This window comes from Myotis daubentonii, chromosome 1 (assembly GCF_963259705.1).
Source record: "Myotis daubentonii chromosome 1, mMyoDau2.1, whole genome shotgun sequence".
In the NCBI taxonomy this organism is placed as follows: domain Eukaryota; kingdom Metazoa; phylum Chordata; class Mammalia; order Chiroptera; family Vespertilionidae; genus Myotis; species Myotis daubentonii.
Window position 1 is genome coordinate 86,540,479 of NC_081840.1, and position 20,766 is coordinate 86,561,244.

General features: G+C 36.9%; 1 protein-coding gene across 5 annotated transcripts in view; it reads left to right on the top strand.

The window, feature by feature from the left end:
- The window catches only part of ARHGAP5 (Rho GTPase activating protein 5), a 97,421-nt gene that overhangs the window by 70,800 nt on the left and 5,855 nt on the right, over positions 1 to 20,766 (top strand). For 4 of the 5 annotated variants that reach the window (XM_059710203.1, XM_059710184.1, XM_059710213.1 and 1 more), the window contains 3 exons: positions 9,060 to 9,137; positions 15,670 to 15,801; positions 17,392 to 17,497. In XM_059710203.1, coding sequence (XP_059566186.1) covers positions 9,060 to 9,137; positions 15,670 to 15,801; positions 17,392 to 17,497 — 316 coding nt within the window. The remainder of the gene's footprint in view (positions 1 to 9,059; positions 9,138 to 15,669; positions 15,802 to 17,391; positions 17,498 to 20,766) is intronic. The other variant, XM_059710224.1, reaches the window with a different exon arrangement.

Below are 20,766 nucleotides of genomic sequence, written 5' to 3' on the forward strand. Positions count from 1 at the left end.
TATTGGAGATCAAGTCAGCAACTCAGGCATGTGCTCTGACCGGGATTCAAACCGTGATCTCCTGGTTCCAGAGGTCGATCCTCAACCATGGAGCAACACCAGCTATGAGAATGACTCCCAGTTTTTTTTTTACCACACCCCAATGTTTTCTTATATTTCTGACTGCCTATTGAATATTTGGATGTCTTATCTTGGGCTTAAGATTAAAATTTGATTCATCTTCCCCCAAGCCACTTCATTTTCTTGATTTTTTTCCCTAATAATGCCAGTGTCCTTATTCCAGTTATGTGAGCAAAGGTATTTCATTAATATGACTTTTCTTTTATCCATTGTGCTCATATACCATTAATTGATAAGTTTTGCCCTTTCTTAGCAATATTTTTTCTCTAACATCTGTTTTTCAGTGTCATTACCATATTAGGATCTATTAATATCACATTTCTCCTGTTGCTGCTTTTGATATAGTTGTCTTTCTACTCCCAGATGTCTCTCATACTTAAAAATAATTGAGTGCTTAGGGGAAAAAGTAAATCAAAATTTCATAGTGTAAAAATTAAGGCTTTTTGAATCTAAATTATTTTGGTTGCAAGAAATAAAATGCAAAAAAATAAATACTTAATTGGAATCAAGGGTATCTTATCAAAACCAAGAGCATCTAATACCAGGGGACTAGCACCCAAGTGTATTGTCATCTCTGTTTTTCTTTGTTGTTCTACTCATCTGTTCACAGAACCTAGATTTTTATGTCTCAGTTTTAACCATATCCTGAGCTTAACCAGATGATTTTGACTCCCAATTCCAAATTTCCAGAGAGAATTTAGTTCATCATTTAACATTACAAATAAATAATCAAATTATTTAATTTTTTGATAACTAGTTAATGTGAGATGTTTTGGTGTGTTTAAATGCATATTGTATTATACAGTTTCTTGAAATACGGTTTTTATCTTACTACCACCTCCAGTGGTCCTTAAATTTATATCAAGCAATAAGAATGCACATTTAATTTTGTAGCAGCTAACCTGAATAAGCTTATATAATACCAGTGCTTGATATCTTATTTCCCACTTGTGCTTTTACCTTTTTTGTTGGGATAAAAATCATATAATATATAGTTAATCATTTGTAAGTGTAAAATTCAGTGGCATTTAGTACATTCACAATGTTGTGTAATCATCACCTCTTTTTAGTACTAACATATTTTATCACTCCAAAAAGAAATCATGTACTCATTAAGCACTCACTCCTCATTCACCTTTCCTACACCCTCTGGCAACCACCAGTGTGTTTCCGGGGTCTACAGATTTGCCTGTTCTGATTATTTCATATAAGTGAAATTAAATATGACCTTTTATGTCTAGTTCTTTCATTATCAGCACTTCATTCCTCTTTTTGAGTAATCCATTTTATGAATGTACCACATTTTTATTTATTTATTCATCCATTGGTGGATATTTGGCTTATTTACACCTTTTGTTTGGCTGTTGTGATGTAAATAGTGCTTCTATGAACATTCATGTATATGTATTTCTTTGAGTACCTGTTATGAGTTCTATAACTTATATGCCTAGAAGAATGTTTAACTTTTTGAGGAAGAGGCTATACCACTTTAGATTTCTACCAGCAATGTGTGAGAATTATTTCTCCACAGCCTCACCAACACTTGTTTTCCTTTTTAAAAAAATGTATTATTATAGTCATCATTAGTGAGAGTAGAGTGAAATACCTCATTGTAGTTTTTGCTTGCATTTCCCTAATGACTAATGACTTTGAGCATCTTGTATATTTTTGGAGAAATGTCTTCTCAAGTCTTTTGACTATTTTACATTGGGTTGTTTGTCTTTTTCATGTTTGGTTTTTTGTTGTTGTTGTTTTTTTTTTATTGCTTACAGTATTACAAAGGGTATTACCTATGTGTCCCTTTTTTTCCCCCGCCCTTGACAGTCCCCTGGCCTCCCCCACCCCCCAGTGTCTTATGTCCATTGGTTATGCTTATATGCATGCATACAAGTCCTTCGGTTGATCTCTTACCCCCCCTCCCTCCTGTCCCCCAACTGCCGGGAGCCAGTCCATGCTTGCTGTTTCAAGGGACCTGGCATATATGGCATACTGTTCTTAATATGTTTGCTCACCTTCTTGGCACTATGTGTTTTAACCAAGGTCACCTCTCCGAGAAAGGTTGTTTCCCCAGGTAGGGATTTTCCCCTGAAGTTAGGGAGGGAATAAAACCCCTTAAGTGAGTGCCAGGCGGGTAATTAATCACTTTAACTACGAACAATCGTGCTTAAGCTACATAATCCTTACTCCCTGGAATAGAGATAAGAAACGCCCTAACCTTTGTAATAGAGATTGATAGGATTGAATCAACTGGTATAAATAACAGATGTAACAAGACAGGAAGACAGAACTTAGGCACAGAACCTACACAGAACGTTCTCTAGAGACAGAAGAACTTCACTGGAGAGAACATGGCAAAAGATCCTAGACAGAAACTGGCCTCAGAACCTAGAGACAGAACCTAGCAAGAGAACATGGCAAAAGATCCAGGACTGAACCTGACTACAGAAATTGGCAAGAGAACCTGACTAGAACCTGGATAGAACCTGGCTGGAGAACCTAGCGAGGGAACCTGGCTGGAGAACCTGGACAGAACCTGGCTGGAGATCCAGACCAGAACCTCTCTGGAGATCCAGACCAGAACTTGGCTGGAGATCCTGGCTAGGCTGCTGATCAACTGAACGCTGTCTCCGTGTCATTCCTTCTTCGCCGACTCCATCTACGCCTTTGGGAACCCCTGGACCTGCTGGGGTTGGACCCCGGCACCCAACCCTCCCCGGCCTTCCCGCTGCAGTTTGACAATCTGTTTGAGGCTGCTCTGCCTCTGTATCTATTATTGTTCGAAAGTTTATAATGGTCTCTATTATCCATGAATGAGTGAGATCATGTGGTATTTTTCCTTCATTGACTGGCTTATTTCACTTAGCATAATGCTCTCCAGTTCCATCCATGCATGTTTGGTTTTGAGAGTTCATTATATATTCTGGATACTAGACTTTTATCAGATAAATTATTTGCAAATATTTTCTTACATTTTATAGGTTTTCTTTTTTTATAATGTTCTTTAATGTGCTAAAGTTTTAAATTTTGGTGAAATCCAGTTTACTTTTTATTTTCCTCACTTATTGGTGCCATATCTAAGAATCCATTGCCAAACCCAAGGTCATGAAAATTTTACTCCAGTGTTTGTTTCCTTCTAAGAGTTAGATCAACAATTTAGGGATAGTTATACTTCATTCCTTTACATTTTGGATATTTATACTTCATTCCTTGTAGAGCATGTTACATTTCTAGCTAGAACTTCAGTACAGTGTTTATCTAGAAATGACAAAAGCAAGCATTTTTTTGTGGTGGTTCTGTTTTTCTATTTTCTATTTTTTTTATATTCATTTTAATTTTTTCCTTTGTTCTGCTAGCTTTGAGTTTAGTTTGCTCTTTTTTTTTCTATTTCCTTAAGAAATAACCTAACCTTCAAGTTGAAATTTTCTTCTATTTTAATGTATACATTTACAGCTACAGATTTCCTTCTAATCACTGTTTTTGCTGAATTCCTTAGATTTTTGTATTTCTTTTTTATCTCAAAGTAATTGTTGATTTTACTTGTAGTTTCCCCTTTAATGGTCCAAGGGCTATTTTAAGAATACGTTGTTTAGCAACAGCCAGTTTGTGCGGACCAAAGGTTCAAGTCCATCAAGGCCGTTTACCTTGGTTGCAGGCTTCTCCCTTGCCCAGGTCCTGGTTGGGGCTCCTGCCGCAGGCATCCAATCTCCCATATCGATGTTTCTCTTTGTCTTTCCCTGTCTCTTCCACTCTCCCTAAAAATCAATGGAAAAATGTCCTTAGGTCAGGATTGACCAAAAAAAAAAAAAATTTGTTTAATTTCAACATATTTGTGAATTTTCTTTTTTTTACCTACTTCTAGTTTCATTTTTTGTGTGTGTGTGGTCAAAACATATTGGTATCGTTTTAAAACCTTTATATTTATTATTGTGTTGTGATCTAACATCTAGTCTGTCCTGGAGAATATTCCATGTATATTTGAGAGGTATGCATAGTGTGTTGTTACTGAGTAGGAGTGCAATGTTTATTTGGTTTAGTTGGTTTACTATATTAAGTTTTCTATTGGTGATCTTCTGTTTAATTGTTCTATTCATTATTGAAAGTACAGTATTAAAGTCTCTAACTTTTATAGTTGAACTATTTCTCCCTTCAATTTTGTCAATTTTTGCTTCACATATTTTAGGACTCACACTATTATCAATGTTTTATGTCCTTGAGTGTCTCCTATAACAATTCTTGTCATAGTTTATCTTTTCTGAAATTAGGGTAGCCACCCAGTTATTTGGTTATTATTTGCATTGAATGTATTTTCCCATTCTTTTACATTCAACATATTTGTTTCATTGGTTCATAGTGTCTTGTAGAGTTCATATACTTGGGTTATTTTGTTGTTTAATCCATTTTAAAAGTAATTTCTGAGAACTTAATTCTACCATTGTCCTATTTGTTTTATGTGTTAGAACTGCTATCTTTTGTGATTTTTTTTTCTAATGTGCCCTTCTGATCCCCTTCTTGTTTCTTTTCTATATATTTTAAAATTATTTTCGTAGTCATTATCCTGGGAATTACTATTAACATCTTCATTTTATAGCAATCGGATTTTAATTAAAAACAACTTTGCTTCAATAGTATATAAACTCTGCTTCTTTACAACTGTCTCCTACCGCTTTGTATTGCTATAGTCACAAATTGCATTTTTATACATATACCTATAACATAGATGTATAATTATTTTATGCATTTCTTTTAAGTCATATAGGAACAACAGATGTTACAAATCAAAAATAGAGTACTTATATACTTACCTATGTAACAACTTTTATCTTTGTTATTTAGCTTTTGTGTGTCTTCAGGTTACTGTGTGATGCACTTTCATTTCAACCTGGAGGACCCCCATTAGCATTCCTTGTAGAGCATGTCCACTAGTGATGAACGCCTTCAACTTTTATTTAAGAATATCTTAATTTTTCCTTCATTTTTGAATGATAGTTTTGCCAGATACATAATTCATGGTTGATAGTTCTTACCCACCCACCCCCCCCCCCCTCTTTTTCTGAAGAGAATTTTTATTGTGGATTCCTAGGATGTGATGACTCACTTTCTCCCTTTCCCTCTCCCTCTCTCCCTCTCTCTCTCTTCAGTGTAGCTCTCTTTTGAGTTCATTCTGCTTGGAGTTTCAGCTTCTTAATGTGTAGATTTGTGGATTTCTTTGCAATATTTAGGTTGTTTTTCAGCCATTATTTCTTCACATATTTTCCTTTTTATCTAGGAAAGCCTTTGTATTTATATGTTGGTATGCTTGATGGTGTCCCAGAAATCTCTTTGGCGCTTTTCATTTTTCTTCATTATTTTCTGGTTTTGCTCACTGACTGGATAATCTCAGTTAAACAATCTTTAAGTTCACTGATTGTTTCTTCAGCCTGCAAATCTGCTGTTAAATCTCTCTAGTGAATTTTTTATTTTGGTTATTATACTTTTCAGATCTATAATTTCTTTTATTTCTATACTTTCTGTGTACTTATTGATAATTGTTATTTAACTTACCCTTCTTGTCCATGTTTTTCTTTAATTGTGCATTTTAAAACTGTTGATTTAGAGTCTTTAGTAAGTACAGTAACTGTTTCCTCATGGACAGTTTGTATTAATTTTTTTTTTGTCTTTGAATGTACCATCCTGTTTTGTTTCTTTCCATGCCTTTTAATTTTTTGTTGAAAATAACAGGTTTTAGCTCTAGCCAGTTTAGCTCAGTGGATAGAGCATTGGCCCACAGAGTGAAGGGTTCCAGGTTCGTTCTGGTCAAGGGAACATACCGTGGTTGCAGGCTTGATCCTCAGCCCCTGTTAGGGCGCATGCGGGAGGCAACCAGTCAATGTGTCTCTCTTATATCGATGTTTCTCTCTTTGTGTCTCTCCCCCTCCCTTCTACTCTCTCTAAAAAATCAATGGAAAAATATCCTTGGGTGAGGATAAATAATTAAATAAAAATAAGTGTAAGGGGAAAAAAAAGAAAATAATAGGTCTTACATATTATAATATAGCATATCTGAAAATCAGATTGTTCCCCATCACCAGGGTTTGCTGTTGCTGTTTATTGGCTATGTTTGCTTGTTCTATGACTTTTCTAAATGATATATATATAAATTTTAAATATATTCTTATTTCAGAGCAGAATGGAGAGAGAGAGATAGAAACATCTATGATGACAGAGAATCATTTGATCGGCTGCCTACTGCATGCCCCCTACTGGGGATTGAGCCTGCAAACCGGGCATGTGCCCTGATGGGAATTGAAGCGGTGACCTCTTGGTTCATGGGTTGACAGGCAACGTCTGCGCCACACTAGACAGGCCAAGACAACAATTCTTTGACAATAAGATCTGTATTGCCCCCTCTGATACTTGCAGCCTGCACCCAGAGTTGCTAGTCTAAGGTGTGGTGGGACGGTAGGTGGGCAATTTAAAGCTTCTTTCTTCACCAAACCTTGTCCTGATAGTTGTGACTTCGTTTTTTTTGTTTTGTTTTGTTACTAGATTCTAGAGTTCTGCAAAAGTTGATTCTGACACTTTTTGATAGCTAATTTGTGGCTTTTATGAAGGAACCAAACCGTGAAATTGCCATTTCCATTTCTTTTGCTGATGCCATTCCCCATGGACATATTTAATTTATGGACTATCTACATACCTTACTTCTTTGCCCTTTTTATTTTATGACATAATTATTTCAACCTGAAGGTATAGAGAAACAAAGGTGAAACCCTTGAATTGTATATGTTAGCAACTCAAAAGAACTCAGGACCATTTTAGAACTTTAGCTATCAAGAATTCTGTGTGGTGCAATGGTTAGTTACCTACTAAAGGAAAAAAAGATGGTGATACATGGTTAAAAGTTACCATTTTAAATTTCTAAATTTTTATTTTTAATTCTGGAATGTTGGGATAGATTTCTAATGCCTTTGTTGTTTGTAGGCCCTGAATAGAATCTTTGGGATTTAAGTGATTGAAGTCTAAGTAAAAGTTGGATAATTTACATTTAGGTAATTGAGTTAATGTTTTTGTTAAATTTTTTCACATCATTCAATTATTAGTGAATAGAAGGCAAGATTTTTGGCATAGATTAAGGACCTTATAATTTTCACTTAGCAAATAATACTAAAAGCTTATCACTATGTCAGGATTTCCTAGCCTCAGTACTGTTGACATTTGGGGCTATTTAATTGTATTAGCAGGGCAGTCCTTGATCTGATCTAAGTGTATTGCATTTAGTGATCATGTGTTTTCCAACACCTTTAATTTGGAAGAGTTTCTCAACTTCTCTTTCTTGACATTGAGACTGTCATCATACTTTCAGCTGTAAGTTTTAGTCTCCGTTAATGATTTTTTTTTAAATCTCTACTACTTTCCCTCTGTTTATTGGTTGGCATTTTACTGTATAGATGAACTTTTCTTTCTACCTCAATTTGAGTTTGTCCCATGTTTCCTTATTATTGGATTGGAATTACGCATTTTTGTTACAAATACTGCCAGTGATATTCTATTCTTAGACATGCGTCATATTTACTGAGATAGGATGTCAGTTTGTCTTAATATAGGTGATATTAATTTCACCAAATGATCATGTCTGCCATATTTCTTTATTGGAGTTAAACTATGGATTTAATAATTTACTGTTTATTTATATGGTATGGTCTCATGTGTTCTAATTATACTCAGTGGGTTACACATATCCTTTTAAGATCTGTCCCCAGAATTCTTTAAGTACTTCTTTACTATCTGTCACAAGATGTACCAGGCTTGGCTTATACTTTCCCGATCCAGCCTTGGAATCAACCTTTTCTTCAAAGAGCTCTGACTTGGGATATTATGCTATGAGTATTTGGATCGTATTTAAATATTCTATTTTAGCCCTGACCAGTTTGGCTCAGTGGCTAGAGCATCGGCTGTAGGCTGAAGGAGTCCCAGGTTCAATTCCGGTCAAGGGCATGTACCTTGGTTGCGGGCACATCCCCAGTAGGGGGTGTGCAGGAGGCAGCTGATCGATGTTTCTCTCTCATCGATGTTTCTAACTCTCTTTCCCTCTCCCTTCCTCTCTGTAAAAAATCAATAAAATATATTTTAAATATTCTAGTTTAGCTGGCCTCTTCTGGCCCTGCATCGTCAGGGAAGAAAGGCTGCCTTGCTACTGCAAAGTGGGGTAGAAGTCCAGACTCAGCTTGGTCTCTGCTAACCTCTGTTGACACTATACAGTGAGGAGGACCCCCTTAACTTGAAGGAGGGTGGAAATTTAGGCTATCTTCTCAGCCCCTTCTGACACTCGAGGGGTGTTAGGAAGCACCTTAGTTAATGTTCGGTAGAGGTGGAATTCTAATTTCCTTACTTAGTCACCAGTGATATATGTGAGGAGTGATGGGATCAGGGCACTTGACTGGAGTTAGGATGATTAAAATAAAAAAATATTTGTTTTTAATTCCTATGCTGTACCTTTTCTAATTTGTTCACCAGAGAGAGCAGGCTTTTGTTGCTGTTGGTTTTCTGTGTGTTGTTTTGTTTTTATTTTTTGCCTGTGCTCATTGGAGTTTCTGGGTTGCAGGTTCCTCTATTGCCAGGTCCAGGATATATAAGAGGCAAAAATAAAACCCAGGGAACTCATTGTCATGTTGTTCTTCAAGATCCAGGGTCATTAGCCAGCACACCTTCATCTTTCCACCATTCAGAGGCTTTTGATATTTGTTTTTTATATATTGGATTCAGGGGTTGTGTTTAGTGGAAGGAATAGGGAGAAATGTGTCTTTTCATTTGTGTGGAATTGGATATCCTAAATAGTTTAAAATAAAAGGAAGTCTATTAACAACTTTAAGTGAAATACTCAAAAAATACTTATTCTTTAAAATATCTTTGTAAGTAGCTAAGATGTACATAAGGTTATGTATATCTCTTTATTTTTTTAGGGTTATGTACTGAAGGACTCTACCGTGTTAGTGGGAACAAAACTGATCAAGACAATATTCAAAAGCAGTTTGATCAAGGTAAGATAATAATTACATAAAATAAAATTGTTTCCTTTTCCTTATTAAAATGTCATGGTGGGAAGATTGATTTTCAGATGAAAACCTTCTAAGGACATAGATGTTGAAGGGAAAGAACTTTGAAGTGGAATTAGAAATATCTATATATATAAAAGGCTAATATGCTAAGTGTCCGTCTGGGTAATGATGTCACATAGCAACGCCACCCAGCTTCCTCTCCCTAGCGACGAGCCTCCTTGCATTTTCTTCAGCCCAGGAACACGACTTGCTTGATAGCCAGGTGGAACCATTTTACACTTCAACCAAATGTCTGTGAAGCGTTTTCCTGTGCCTCAATTCATTTGATCCTCACAGAAGTCCTGTAGTAGGTAGATAGGAGACTCAGTGGAATCCTATTTTCTTTCCATTAGCTGGAAAACAGAGATTTAGAAAGCTTAGAAACTTGACAAGACTGAGAAGAAATGAGAAGTGGTGGACCTTGAAAATGACTTCAGGCCTGACCAGCATGCTCAGTGGTTATGCATCAATCTATGAACTAGGAGGTCACAGTTCAGTTTGATCCTGGTCAGGGCACATGCCTGGATTGTGGGCTCAATCCCAAGTGAGGGGTGTGCAGGAGGCAGCCAATAGATGATTCTCTCTCATCATTGATGTTTCTCTCTCGTTCTCTCTCCCTCTCCCTTCCTCTCTGAAATCAATACAAATATTTTTTTTAAAAAAAAGAAAACGACTTCAGGTTTTTTCACTGTGCAGAAGATAGTCAAACACTGCTACAGTTAAATATTTTACCCTTTGTTCTCCCTGCATGATCTATAATAATAATCTGCTTCGTATTGATATTTACTGCTGTGTTGCTGACAATTACCTGAAAAAGCAATTGAAGTGCTTCACTGGGCTGGAAAAAGTTTAGCTAAATCAGAAAGCCCTAATTAAGCAAGTTTATTCTGTATATATATATGTAAAAGGCTAAGTTGACTCACGTATGCGCGATACGAATAAAGACAGTCCTCAGGTTACGTTGGACTCAATGTACGTCATTTCATGGTTACGTCACCATATCCCATTTATTTATAAAAAAAAAAGTTCCGTCATTTCGATGTATGTACATATGTGCTTTATGTTTTTTATTTATTTACCACAAGTAAAGGTCAGGAATTATCTTTCTTTTAATTTTTTTTTACTGTTTCACTTTATTACTGCTGTGTATGTGCTCCATGTGAGTGACGTAGGTGCTTATGTATGTGGGTTCCAACTTATGGCGAAAATCATGTATGTCACACCGTAGGAACGGATCTCCGACATAACCTGAGGACCTACTATAAAGCTCTCTGGCACCAGTTGCACATGTGTGTGTGTTTCCATCTGTCATTGTCGATTGTGAATTTGGTTGGCACTTCTATTATAGAGAAAGGGCAAATAGCGACATTAAAATATTTCGTCTAATTAATTTCCTTTCAGTGTGCACGAATTCATGCACCAGGCCACTAGTTTAATAGAAGAGACCACAGAGGCAAGAAACAGGAGAGCTATAAATCTATCACCAAAATTGGAAAAATAGTAAATTGATTTATGACACATTGGCATCTTTGTATATCACAGATAGTACTTACTTAAAAATGCAATCTAAAAAAATTTTCCTTGATATCGGGCCAACTAATTATTAGTAATAAAAACAGAGCTGAGAGAACTTGTTTGAAGAACCTAGCTAGAGAACCTGGCGAGAGGACCTGGCTGGAGAACCTAGCGAGAGAACATGGCTAGAGAACCTGGACAGAACCTGGCTGGAGACCCTGACTAGATAACCTGGCTAGGCTGCTGATCAACTGAATGCTGCCTCCGTGTCATTCCTTCTTCACCGACTCCGTCCACACCTTTGGGGAACCCCTGGACCTGTTGAGGCTGGACCCCAACAAGAAATCATAGGCACCAGTATCTCAGACATCTCTCATAGTAATATGTTTACCGATACATCTCCTAGGGCAGTGGTTCTCAACCTTGGCTGCACATTGGAATCACCTGGGAATCTTTTTAAAATCCTGATTTCTGGGCCTCATCCTCCGGAAATCTGTTTCTCTGTTATTCGGTGGGGCCATAACATTAGTAACAAGGAGGCAGAGTTTCCGGAGAATGAGGCCCAGAAATCAGGATTTTATTTTTTTTTAATATATTTTATTGATTTTTTACAGAGAAGAAGGGAGAGGGATAGAGAGTCAGAAACATCGATGAGAGAGAAACATGATGAGAGAGAAACATCGATCAGCTACCTCAGGCAACCAAGATACATGCCGTTGACCGGAATCGAACCTGTGACCCTTGAGTCTGCAGGCTGATGCTCTATCCACTGAACAAAACTGGTTAGGGCAGAAATCAGGATTTTAAAAGGATTCCCAGGTGATTCTGATGTGCAGTCAAGGTTGAGAACCACTGTCCTAGGGCAAAGGAAACTAAGGAGAAAATAAACCAATGGGACTACATCAAAATAAAAAGCTTCTGCACAGCAAAAGAAAATGAAAAGGGACCCAACTATATGGGAGAACAGATTTGGCAATGATATATCTGATAAAGGGTTAATATTCAAAATATATAAGGAACTCCTACAACTTAACAACCTGACTGGGAGTTGCACCTGGGACTTGGGAGCACACTTGGAAATGTGGCCCATCCTCCCCATCTGGGAGCTGCCTATTATCATGGAAAGATTAAGAACCTTGTTTCAGAAAACAGAGCCGCCAGCCCTTTGAAGACCCCCCCCCCCAGCCTTTGCACACCCGCAGGCCTAAGCAGATCTGCAGCCTGCATTACCTATAAACTGCCCATTTGGCATGCCCTTTTGCTTACTTCCCCTTGTAATCTTTGTCGTGCTACCCAATACAAGCAGTTGGCTTGGGGGAGGGGGGGGGGAGCGTAGAGCAGATTTTTGTGGGTGACCTGCTGCTCTCCCGTACTGCCAGCAGTAGTGGAATAAACGCTCATATATGATTCAAAAAAAAACAACAGCTGAATTCTCTACTCATATTAAAGTAAATTCCATATGAGATCAAAGGTTTAAATGTAAAAAAATGAAAACTTTACTAGGAAGAAAAATGAGTAAAAGTTTCATGCTATATTTTTAAAAGTTATAGTCTTGGAGTAGAGAAAGGACTAAACTTGATATCAAATCGGGAAAATATGAGCAAGATGATGAACTGGACTACCTAAAAATGTAAAAATTCTGTATGAGACAGTGGATTAAACGTAAAATTAGGAGACACTATAAATTTGGGGAAGATATGGAATATCTGTGTTAAGATTAAGGAATTCATATCAGAAGAAAGTAGTCAATATATATATGAAAATGGGCTGCTTCTATAAGTTACATAGAAATAAAAATTAAAACAACAAGATTGTATTTGTTTGTTTTATTGTCAGAGTGAAAAAGATTGTTGGTAAAGTGTAGACAAGCCAGAATTTTGTATACTGTTCGTTGCAGGTGCCTTTTGAATATCTATTAAAATTCAGGTATCTTTGCTAGAGAAAGTCAGCTTGTAAATACTTGTTAGCAATAATCTTTGTGTAGACATAGCACTACTTAACAAGGACATACATTGCAGCCTTTTTGTAATTTTTTTAAAAAGGAAGGGGAACCTTGGCTGGTATGGTTCAGTTGGTTTGGCAGCGTCCTGTGCATCGAAAGTTTGCCAATTCAATTCACCGTCAGGACACATTGCCTGGGTTGTGGGCTGGATACCTGGTCAGGGGGTATGTGGGAGGCAGCTGATGATTTGTTCTCATATCAATGTTTCTTTCTCTCTCTTCCTTTCTTTCTAAAAGTCAATTTAAAAAATATTTTTAAAAATTCTGTGCCTGTTTAACTACATGCACCCATTGATATAAGAATGTCAACTAAAAAAAGAAAAAGAATGCCACCTAAATTTAAAAAAAATAAAATAAAATGAAGGGGAACTTCCCATGTGTTTACATGTTTATAAGTAAAATACTAGATATCCATATAAAATCATATTTATGTGTGTTGAAATGGTAAAATTCCTGTTATTGAGTGGTATGTGTTTGCCTTGTTTTGAAAGAGTATTGTGGATAGTATGTTATTTCATTGTTAAAGAACATTTTGTTAGAAAATCTGTTTAACCTTTATAATATTGGTAGAGTTTTGCTTCCAATAATAAAGGAAGGATAGCCCTAGCTGGTTTGGCTCAGTGGATAGAGCGTCGGCCTGCAGACTGAAGGGTCCCAGGTTCAATTCCGGTCAAGGGCATGTACCTTGGTTACGGGCACATCCCCAGTAGTTGGTATGCAGAAGGCAGCTGATCAATATTTCTCTCTCATCAATGTTTCTAACTCTCTATCCCTCTCCCTTCCTCTCTGTAAAAAATCAATAAACTATATTAAAAAATAAATAAATAAAATGAAGGGTAGTAGTCAATACCAGGACCTCTTGAATTAGACTTCCTGGTTTTGTTTTCTGGTTCTTTCACTTAACTGTCTTAGTGCCCTAGGGAAGTTAATCTTTCTATATCGCAACTTTTTCATATCTAGTATGGGAATGATAAGAATAATTATGAGGAATAATGAGATGGTGCATATGAAGAGTTCGTTGTGCCAGGCGCCGTATTAAATGTTTGCTGGGTAGCTGTTATTGCAAGGAATATAACCTTAAGGAAATAATCTTTAGTACTTATCATAGCATCTTTATGTTTTTAAATGAAATAAATTGAAATGTTCAGTGATAGAATATTATGTAAATTATTAAAACTGGGGAATATTGTGTAGCCATTAAAATTATTTATGTTGGGCAAAATATTAATGATTAGTGATTATTCATTAAGGATCTGTGTGAGTCCTTAGTACTATTCTTGCAAATTATCTGCAAGTTTGAAATTACAATTAAATGTTACCCAGATCCCAAAACAGTTTTGGAAAGTTGCTTGTGAAATTTTAATAACTTTGGACAGTGCATTAAAGATGAAATCAGTTAGGAAATACACATCTGTTTTGTTTTTGTCTTGTCTTTTGAATTATTAATGATCAGAAAGGGGCTGAAAAGAAACATTAAAATATAAACAGTGATTGTCTCTGTGTGATGGAATAATTTTTTTCCTTTTTGTGGTCTATATTTGTATATTTTCTATCATAAGTATTCATTATATTTCAATAACCTTATGATACATTTAGTACGTTCCATTCTTGTGTTGTGGTGGGGTTTTTTTTAATATATTTTTATTTCAGAGAGGAAGGGAGAGGGAGGGAGAGTTAGAAACATTAATGATCAGAGAGAATCATTGATTGGCTGCCTCCTACACACCCCCACTGGGGATTGAGCCCGCAACCCGGGCATGTGCCCCTGACCAGAATCGAACCCAGGACCCTTCAGTCTGTAGGCCGACACTCTATCCACTGAGTCAAACAGGCTAGGGCCAGTCTTGTTTTTTTTTAAGTCAGAATTCCACTGTGTTTAAATGTAAAATTTTATATAAAAACTAGAGGCCCAGTGCACAAATTCATGCATGGGTGGAGTCCGGCTGGCCTGCCTAGATGGGGGCCAATCGGGCCAGGCCAAGGGGCTGCCCCCCCCCCCCAATCAGGCCGGTTGGCTGACCAGGTGTATGTCATAGCAACCGGTTGTTCAGGTTGTTTGGGCGTTCCAGTCACTTGGCTTTTTTATATATACTAAGGGCCCAGTGCATGAATTTGTGCACCTTGAAAAGAACTGTGGGCTGCAAGACTGCTGTAGGCACTGGGCTTGGTCTCAGCCCATCCTCCACACCCCCACCCGGTCCCTTTCACCGCAGCCCCTGGTCACCTGTCTGTCGGCCGATGCCGCTCCCATGCGCTGAGAGCAATTGGGGCTGACACCATTAGCGCGTGCAAGTGGCAGCTGCTGACCTGATTGCCTCTCAGGAGCAGGGGAAGGTGGAGAAGCCCTCAGAGGCAATTGGGGCCTGCAGCGGGTGCAAGCGCTGTGCTGGACCGTGGTGTACAGGAGCAAAGAATTTTCAGTAACCACCGGAGGCTCGCCCCGATGACAGCGACCTGCATCCTGCCTTGGTCTAGCGCCCCCGCTCACCTGCTCCACCAACCCGCCATGGCCAACACCCGCCATGTTCCGCACTCACCCCTGATGGTCAGCGCACATCATAGCAACCGGTTGTTCCAGTTGTTCAGCCATTTGGTCTATTTGCATATTAGCCTTTTATTATATAGGATAAAGTTTTAAGTATTATTGAAAAGGTGTAAATTTGAATTTGTATTCATAATTTCTGTTGTTTTTATGTTCCCTTATGGTCTCTTTTAAATAGCTTATATAAACAAAATATTTTAAATGTAGATACTAGTAAAAGCTAATGTTCTTTAGTATACTAATAAATCTTGCTTGATTCTGTTCCCTTATCCTTATAGTTTATCTATGTTAACACAATGAAGGAGAGATGAATCAGCTTGTAAAGAAAGGTGGCAAATGAGAATGCTTAAGTACTTCTATAATAACTTAAATTTATTACATAAATTATAAATTAATATTTTAATTTTTGTCTTCTAGATCATAATATCAGCCTAGTATCAATGGAAGTAACAGTAAATGCTGTAGCTGGAGCTCTTAAAGCTTTCTTTGCAGATCTGCCAGATCCTTTAATTCCATATTCTCTTCATCCAGAGTTATTGGAAGCAGCAAGTAAGTACAAGCCTCCTCTTTCTTTCTTTTCTTTCTTTTCTTTCCTTTTCTTTCTGAGGGATGATGGGTTTTTGTATATTGATTGCTATGTGTTTAAATCAGCCATGCACTGGAATGTGTAACTAATATAGATAAAACATCAAGATCCCTGGAGTTGGTCCCCAGAAATATTTAGGTTTTGTTAGTCTACCAGGTGACTGGATGCTCCTAGAAGTTTGAAGTTCATTGTACTAGAACTTTGAGAGTTACGTTTTTAATTCAAACTCACAGGCATTGTAGGAAAATTAAATAAACTTTTCAATTGAATGTATGTATAATGTACTTCAGTAAAACATTAACTGGTACACATGTGTATTTAAATTTTTTTTAAGTCAAATTAACTTTGGCCTCATGTCTAAAGTCATTTTATTTAAAAGAAGGCAGGAAGAAAGAATACTTATTCAGTATTTATTCCTGCTTTGGCATCATTCATCCTGCTATTTCTATTAAACAAATATTCATTTGTTGCCTGAAAAAATGACATTGAAGATCTATTCAAGTATTGGGTAACTTAGTGCTTACTCCACATTTTCTCCTCAAAATAATGAGTGTTTTAAGTATTTTTATTTCCTTTTGTTTACAAATGTTAAGGCTCTTTAAAGTGAAACTACTTTCTTATAATTTTGATTATGTTAAAGTTCTTGGTTAAAAAAAACTTTTCATTAAAAATCACTATAAAAAACACAATATATGGTATAGTTGCCTTACACAGACTTTCATATGTAAATTGGAAAATGGTTCGCTTGATAGCTTACATTTTCTCAATAAACAGCAGCCTCAGAATTTTCCTACTTAGGAAATTTTTGACTACTGATTTAGAAGTAATCTGTGGCAAATCAGATTGTTAGTACTTGGTTACACTACCTATTTGTGAGTTGGTATGCAGATTGGTCTCCAGAAGAACCCGTTGTTACTTTTTGGAAGAATCAAATGAATGAGGAAGAGCAGTAAAGCACTCCCTTATCTCTTACTTCCTGCAGAACCACATTTCTATTATCCTGTTTCATAATTTGCATAAATTTGGAGAGTAACTGAGCTAAATGTTTGTGCTGCTTGTGAAGAAAGATTTTCAGTAAGCAAAGTAGATTATAAATAAGTATAGGGTGATGCTTTTAAATCAGGTATTGGCAAACTATGACCTACAGGCCAAATTCAGCTTGCCATCAAATTTTTATAGGTGCTTGCAAGCTGAGAATGGTTAAACAAAATGAAAAGGAAAAGGAATTTGGTGACATTTAAGAGCCTAATGGCTTCATAAGTAATTAATTGATTCTAAATTAATATAAATTGCTGTACTCTTTCCCATTTTACCATCTTGAGTCAACTTTGCTCTATAGTGATTAGCTTTACTTGCAAAAAGGCTAATGCAATAGGTGATAATGTGTTTTTAGCAGTTTCTTGAGAACATTTTCTTTGTTTTTGTTTACCTATCCTAAAATGATTCAAACACATTCCTTAATGTTTCTTTACAATAAGCATAGTAGGAAGCTTTATCAGATATTTTTAAATGTATGAGTTTCACACAAATTCCTTACTGCTTTAACTTTACAGAAATCCCAGATAAAACAGAACGTCTTCATGCATTGAAAGAAATTGTTAAGAAGTTTCATCCTGTAAACTATGATGTATTCAGATATGTAATAACACATCTAAACAGGTATTTTTGTTTGTTTGTTTTTTTGCAAATAAAGTGCAGAACAAATTTCAAACATGTAACTATAAATTGGTAATTTTAAAGTAGAAAAAGAGACACCAACTTATTTAAGCCTACAGTTCAATTTTAGTTTCTAAATTATTTTTTATGGATTATTAAAATAGATTTTTCATCAACTTGTTTAAAGAAAGGTGTATGACTCTTAATACATGTAATGATTATTTAAATAGAAAGTGTGGTAAGGTACTTGTACTTTATTGTCACTTTTATTCTTTGGCAGTTCTCTTTTGTAGAATCTTAGAATTTTAAGTATAAAATGATAGATAATTAACCAAATCAACCTATTTGAAGTCGGAAAAATTGAGGTTTAAAGAAGGAAATATCACATAATTAATAAATGACACATGACCAGAATCCAAGTCTTTTAAGAGTCCATTTGCTTTCTCTGTCACATTGTGTTGCTTTTTTGTATTAAGCTTGTTTTGTTGGAATATTTGACACAATGAAGTTTTATCAGAAACTTGAATTCATGTTACTTATGACTAGTACTTAAAATGCAGGACATTAATCCTATTATTAACAACCCTAAATATACTAAACTTCAAGCTTATACTTTTGTTGAAAGATACTCCTCCCAATGCCATACATTAAGTGAAAAGACAGTATTATATAACAGCTTAAATCTCAGACTGTGGAATCAAGCAGGCTTGGTTTTGAAACATACCTAGTTCTATGACCTTATGCAAATTACCCTCACTAAGTCGTGATTTTTCTCACCTATGAGAAGAATGAGATTCACAAAGTTGTGGTACTGAATAGAATTATCTACATTTGTATTAATTTTTTTAATAATCTACTCATAATATTTTCTACTAACATTTTTATGAACTGAAGTTTGTTTTTTTTAGCTAATAATGTCAATGCTCAAACCAGGTCAATTTCAGCCTCTACCTCTTAGAAGAGAATATTAACCAATGTTTAAGTTATTGCTATCATTATAGAATAAAATTATAATAGCATTTCTAGTATCTATTCTCTGAAATCTCCTTCCCTGAGAAAATACCAGTATACACAGTATTGCAGTATAATTAGTGGAATTTCCTTTTTTGAAAATTACCATACAAGCCCTAATCGGTTTGGCTCAGTGAATAGAGCGTCGGCCTGCAGACTCAAGGGTCCCAGGTTCGATTCCGGTCAAGAGCATGTACGTTGGCTGCGGGCACATCCCCAGTAGGGGGCGTGCAGGAGACAGCTGATTGATGTTTCTCGCTCATCGATGTTTCTAACTCTCTATCCCTCTCCCTTCCTCTCTGTAAAAAATCAATAAAATATATTTTTTTAAAAATTACCATACAAGTGGTTTGTGGTAAAACAGATGTGCACAGGGTACTATGGGGTACTATAACGAATATAGGGATGGTTTGTGACCATATTATTGTCTGGCCTGATGGAAGTGCTGAAATAAGAATTGTACTTCATTAAAGAGTATAGGGAAAAGGGCCAGAGGGAAGAGCATGTTCATAGAATGACAGTGCTAGTCCACCACCAGTCTTATTTTACACACTTACTGTGTTTGGCTCTAGTGATATAACTACACAGACGGAAGTGTACGTGGTTTGTTGAGGAACAGCAAAGAGGCCTATGTGATTTAAGCAGAGTGAAGGAAGGACAGAGTAAGATAAGGTAAAAAAGGGAAGAAGGACAGTGGCAGATTATATAGGGCAGTAATACAACTAACTAGCTTTAGTCCTCACAATGTTTTAGTGACAAAATAAGAAGGATGCTTCATGTATGTATGTCACTAGGCACACTGTGGAGTTCAACTGACATTTATTGGGAGGAGGGACCAAACTTTCTCAATGAAAATGGCATTGCATGTTGTTATTTTGAAAGGTTATGGGATGAACAAAAATAGATCCAGAGACAGAAGCATCAAACAGTCCATCAAACCTCAGGGAGAAGGCGGGAGAGGGGGCAGGGGCGGGCTAAAAAATCAACCAAAGGACTTGTATGCATGCATATAAGCATAACTAATGGACACGGACACTAGGGGGGTGAGGGCATGTGCTAGGGGGTGGGGTGGCCAGGAGAGGTCAATGGGGGGAAAAGGAGACATATGTAATACTATATGTAATACTTTAAACAATAAAGAATTTTTTTAAAAAAGAAAGGTTATGGGGAGCCACTGGAGAGTAGAACAGAGAAATAACATCAGACTTAAATTTTTTTTTTAATCTTCACCCAAGGATATGTTTAGAGAGAGAAAGGGAGAGAGAGAAACATCCATCCGTTGCCCTCCATACACGATCCAACTAGGAATCGAGCCTGCAACCTAGGTATGTGCACTGGCACACAGGATTACGCTCCAACCAACTGAGCCACCTGGCTAGGGTCCAGACGACTTTAAAAGGAATACTCACCTAGATTATAATGGCTGCTGTTTGTGCCCAGGCGGCCAGATACTCTCATAAGTGCTATGGATGGTGTAGCAGTGAATAAAGCAGTCACCTATTTCATGGAACTTATATTCTGGTATAAGAAAGAAATCCTATATAATAAAAGGCTAATATGCAAATTGTCCCCTCAGGAGTTCGATTGCTCACTATGACGTGCGCTGACCACCAGGGGGGCAGCGCGGAACATGGCAGGGGACCAGCGGGCAGCGGCGGGGCGCTGAGGGAGCAAAGAAAGGAGGAGGCAGGGAGGCCGGGAGCCTCATCAGCCCTGATAGCCAGGCCTAGGGACCCTACCTGTGCACAAATTTCGTGCACCGGGCCTCTAGTAATAAATAAATATACAATGGATGATTGACAAATTACAAAAATTAATCCATGAGGTGATTTGATTATATTCTCTCACCCTCAATATTAGTGAGTTATTACTTGAAGTCAGTTGTTTTCTCCTAATTATTTTTCCTTTTTGTTCCTTTCCACTGCTTTAGTTTAGGTTATCATTTCTCGTTTAGGGAACTCATTTCTTTGTAATTGAACTCTCTCCCAAGTAAATGCCACTGTTTTAAACCAAAAAGTATCAATTTTTGGCTGTCCTTATAACATCTTAACATCACTTCAGTCTTTCTCAAAACACAGTCTTCAAAGCAGCAGCACTACCTGGGAACTTGTTAGGAATACAAATGATCAGGCCCCACCTCATGCATAGCCTTCACTTCCTGTTTCAACCAGCCCTCCAGAAGGTACCCATACACACAGTTTTTACTAAATTACTCTTTCTACCATTATAAGGATCATCACCCTGGACTCAACTCAAACATT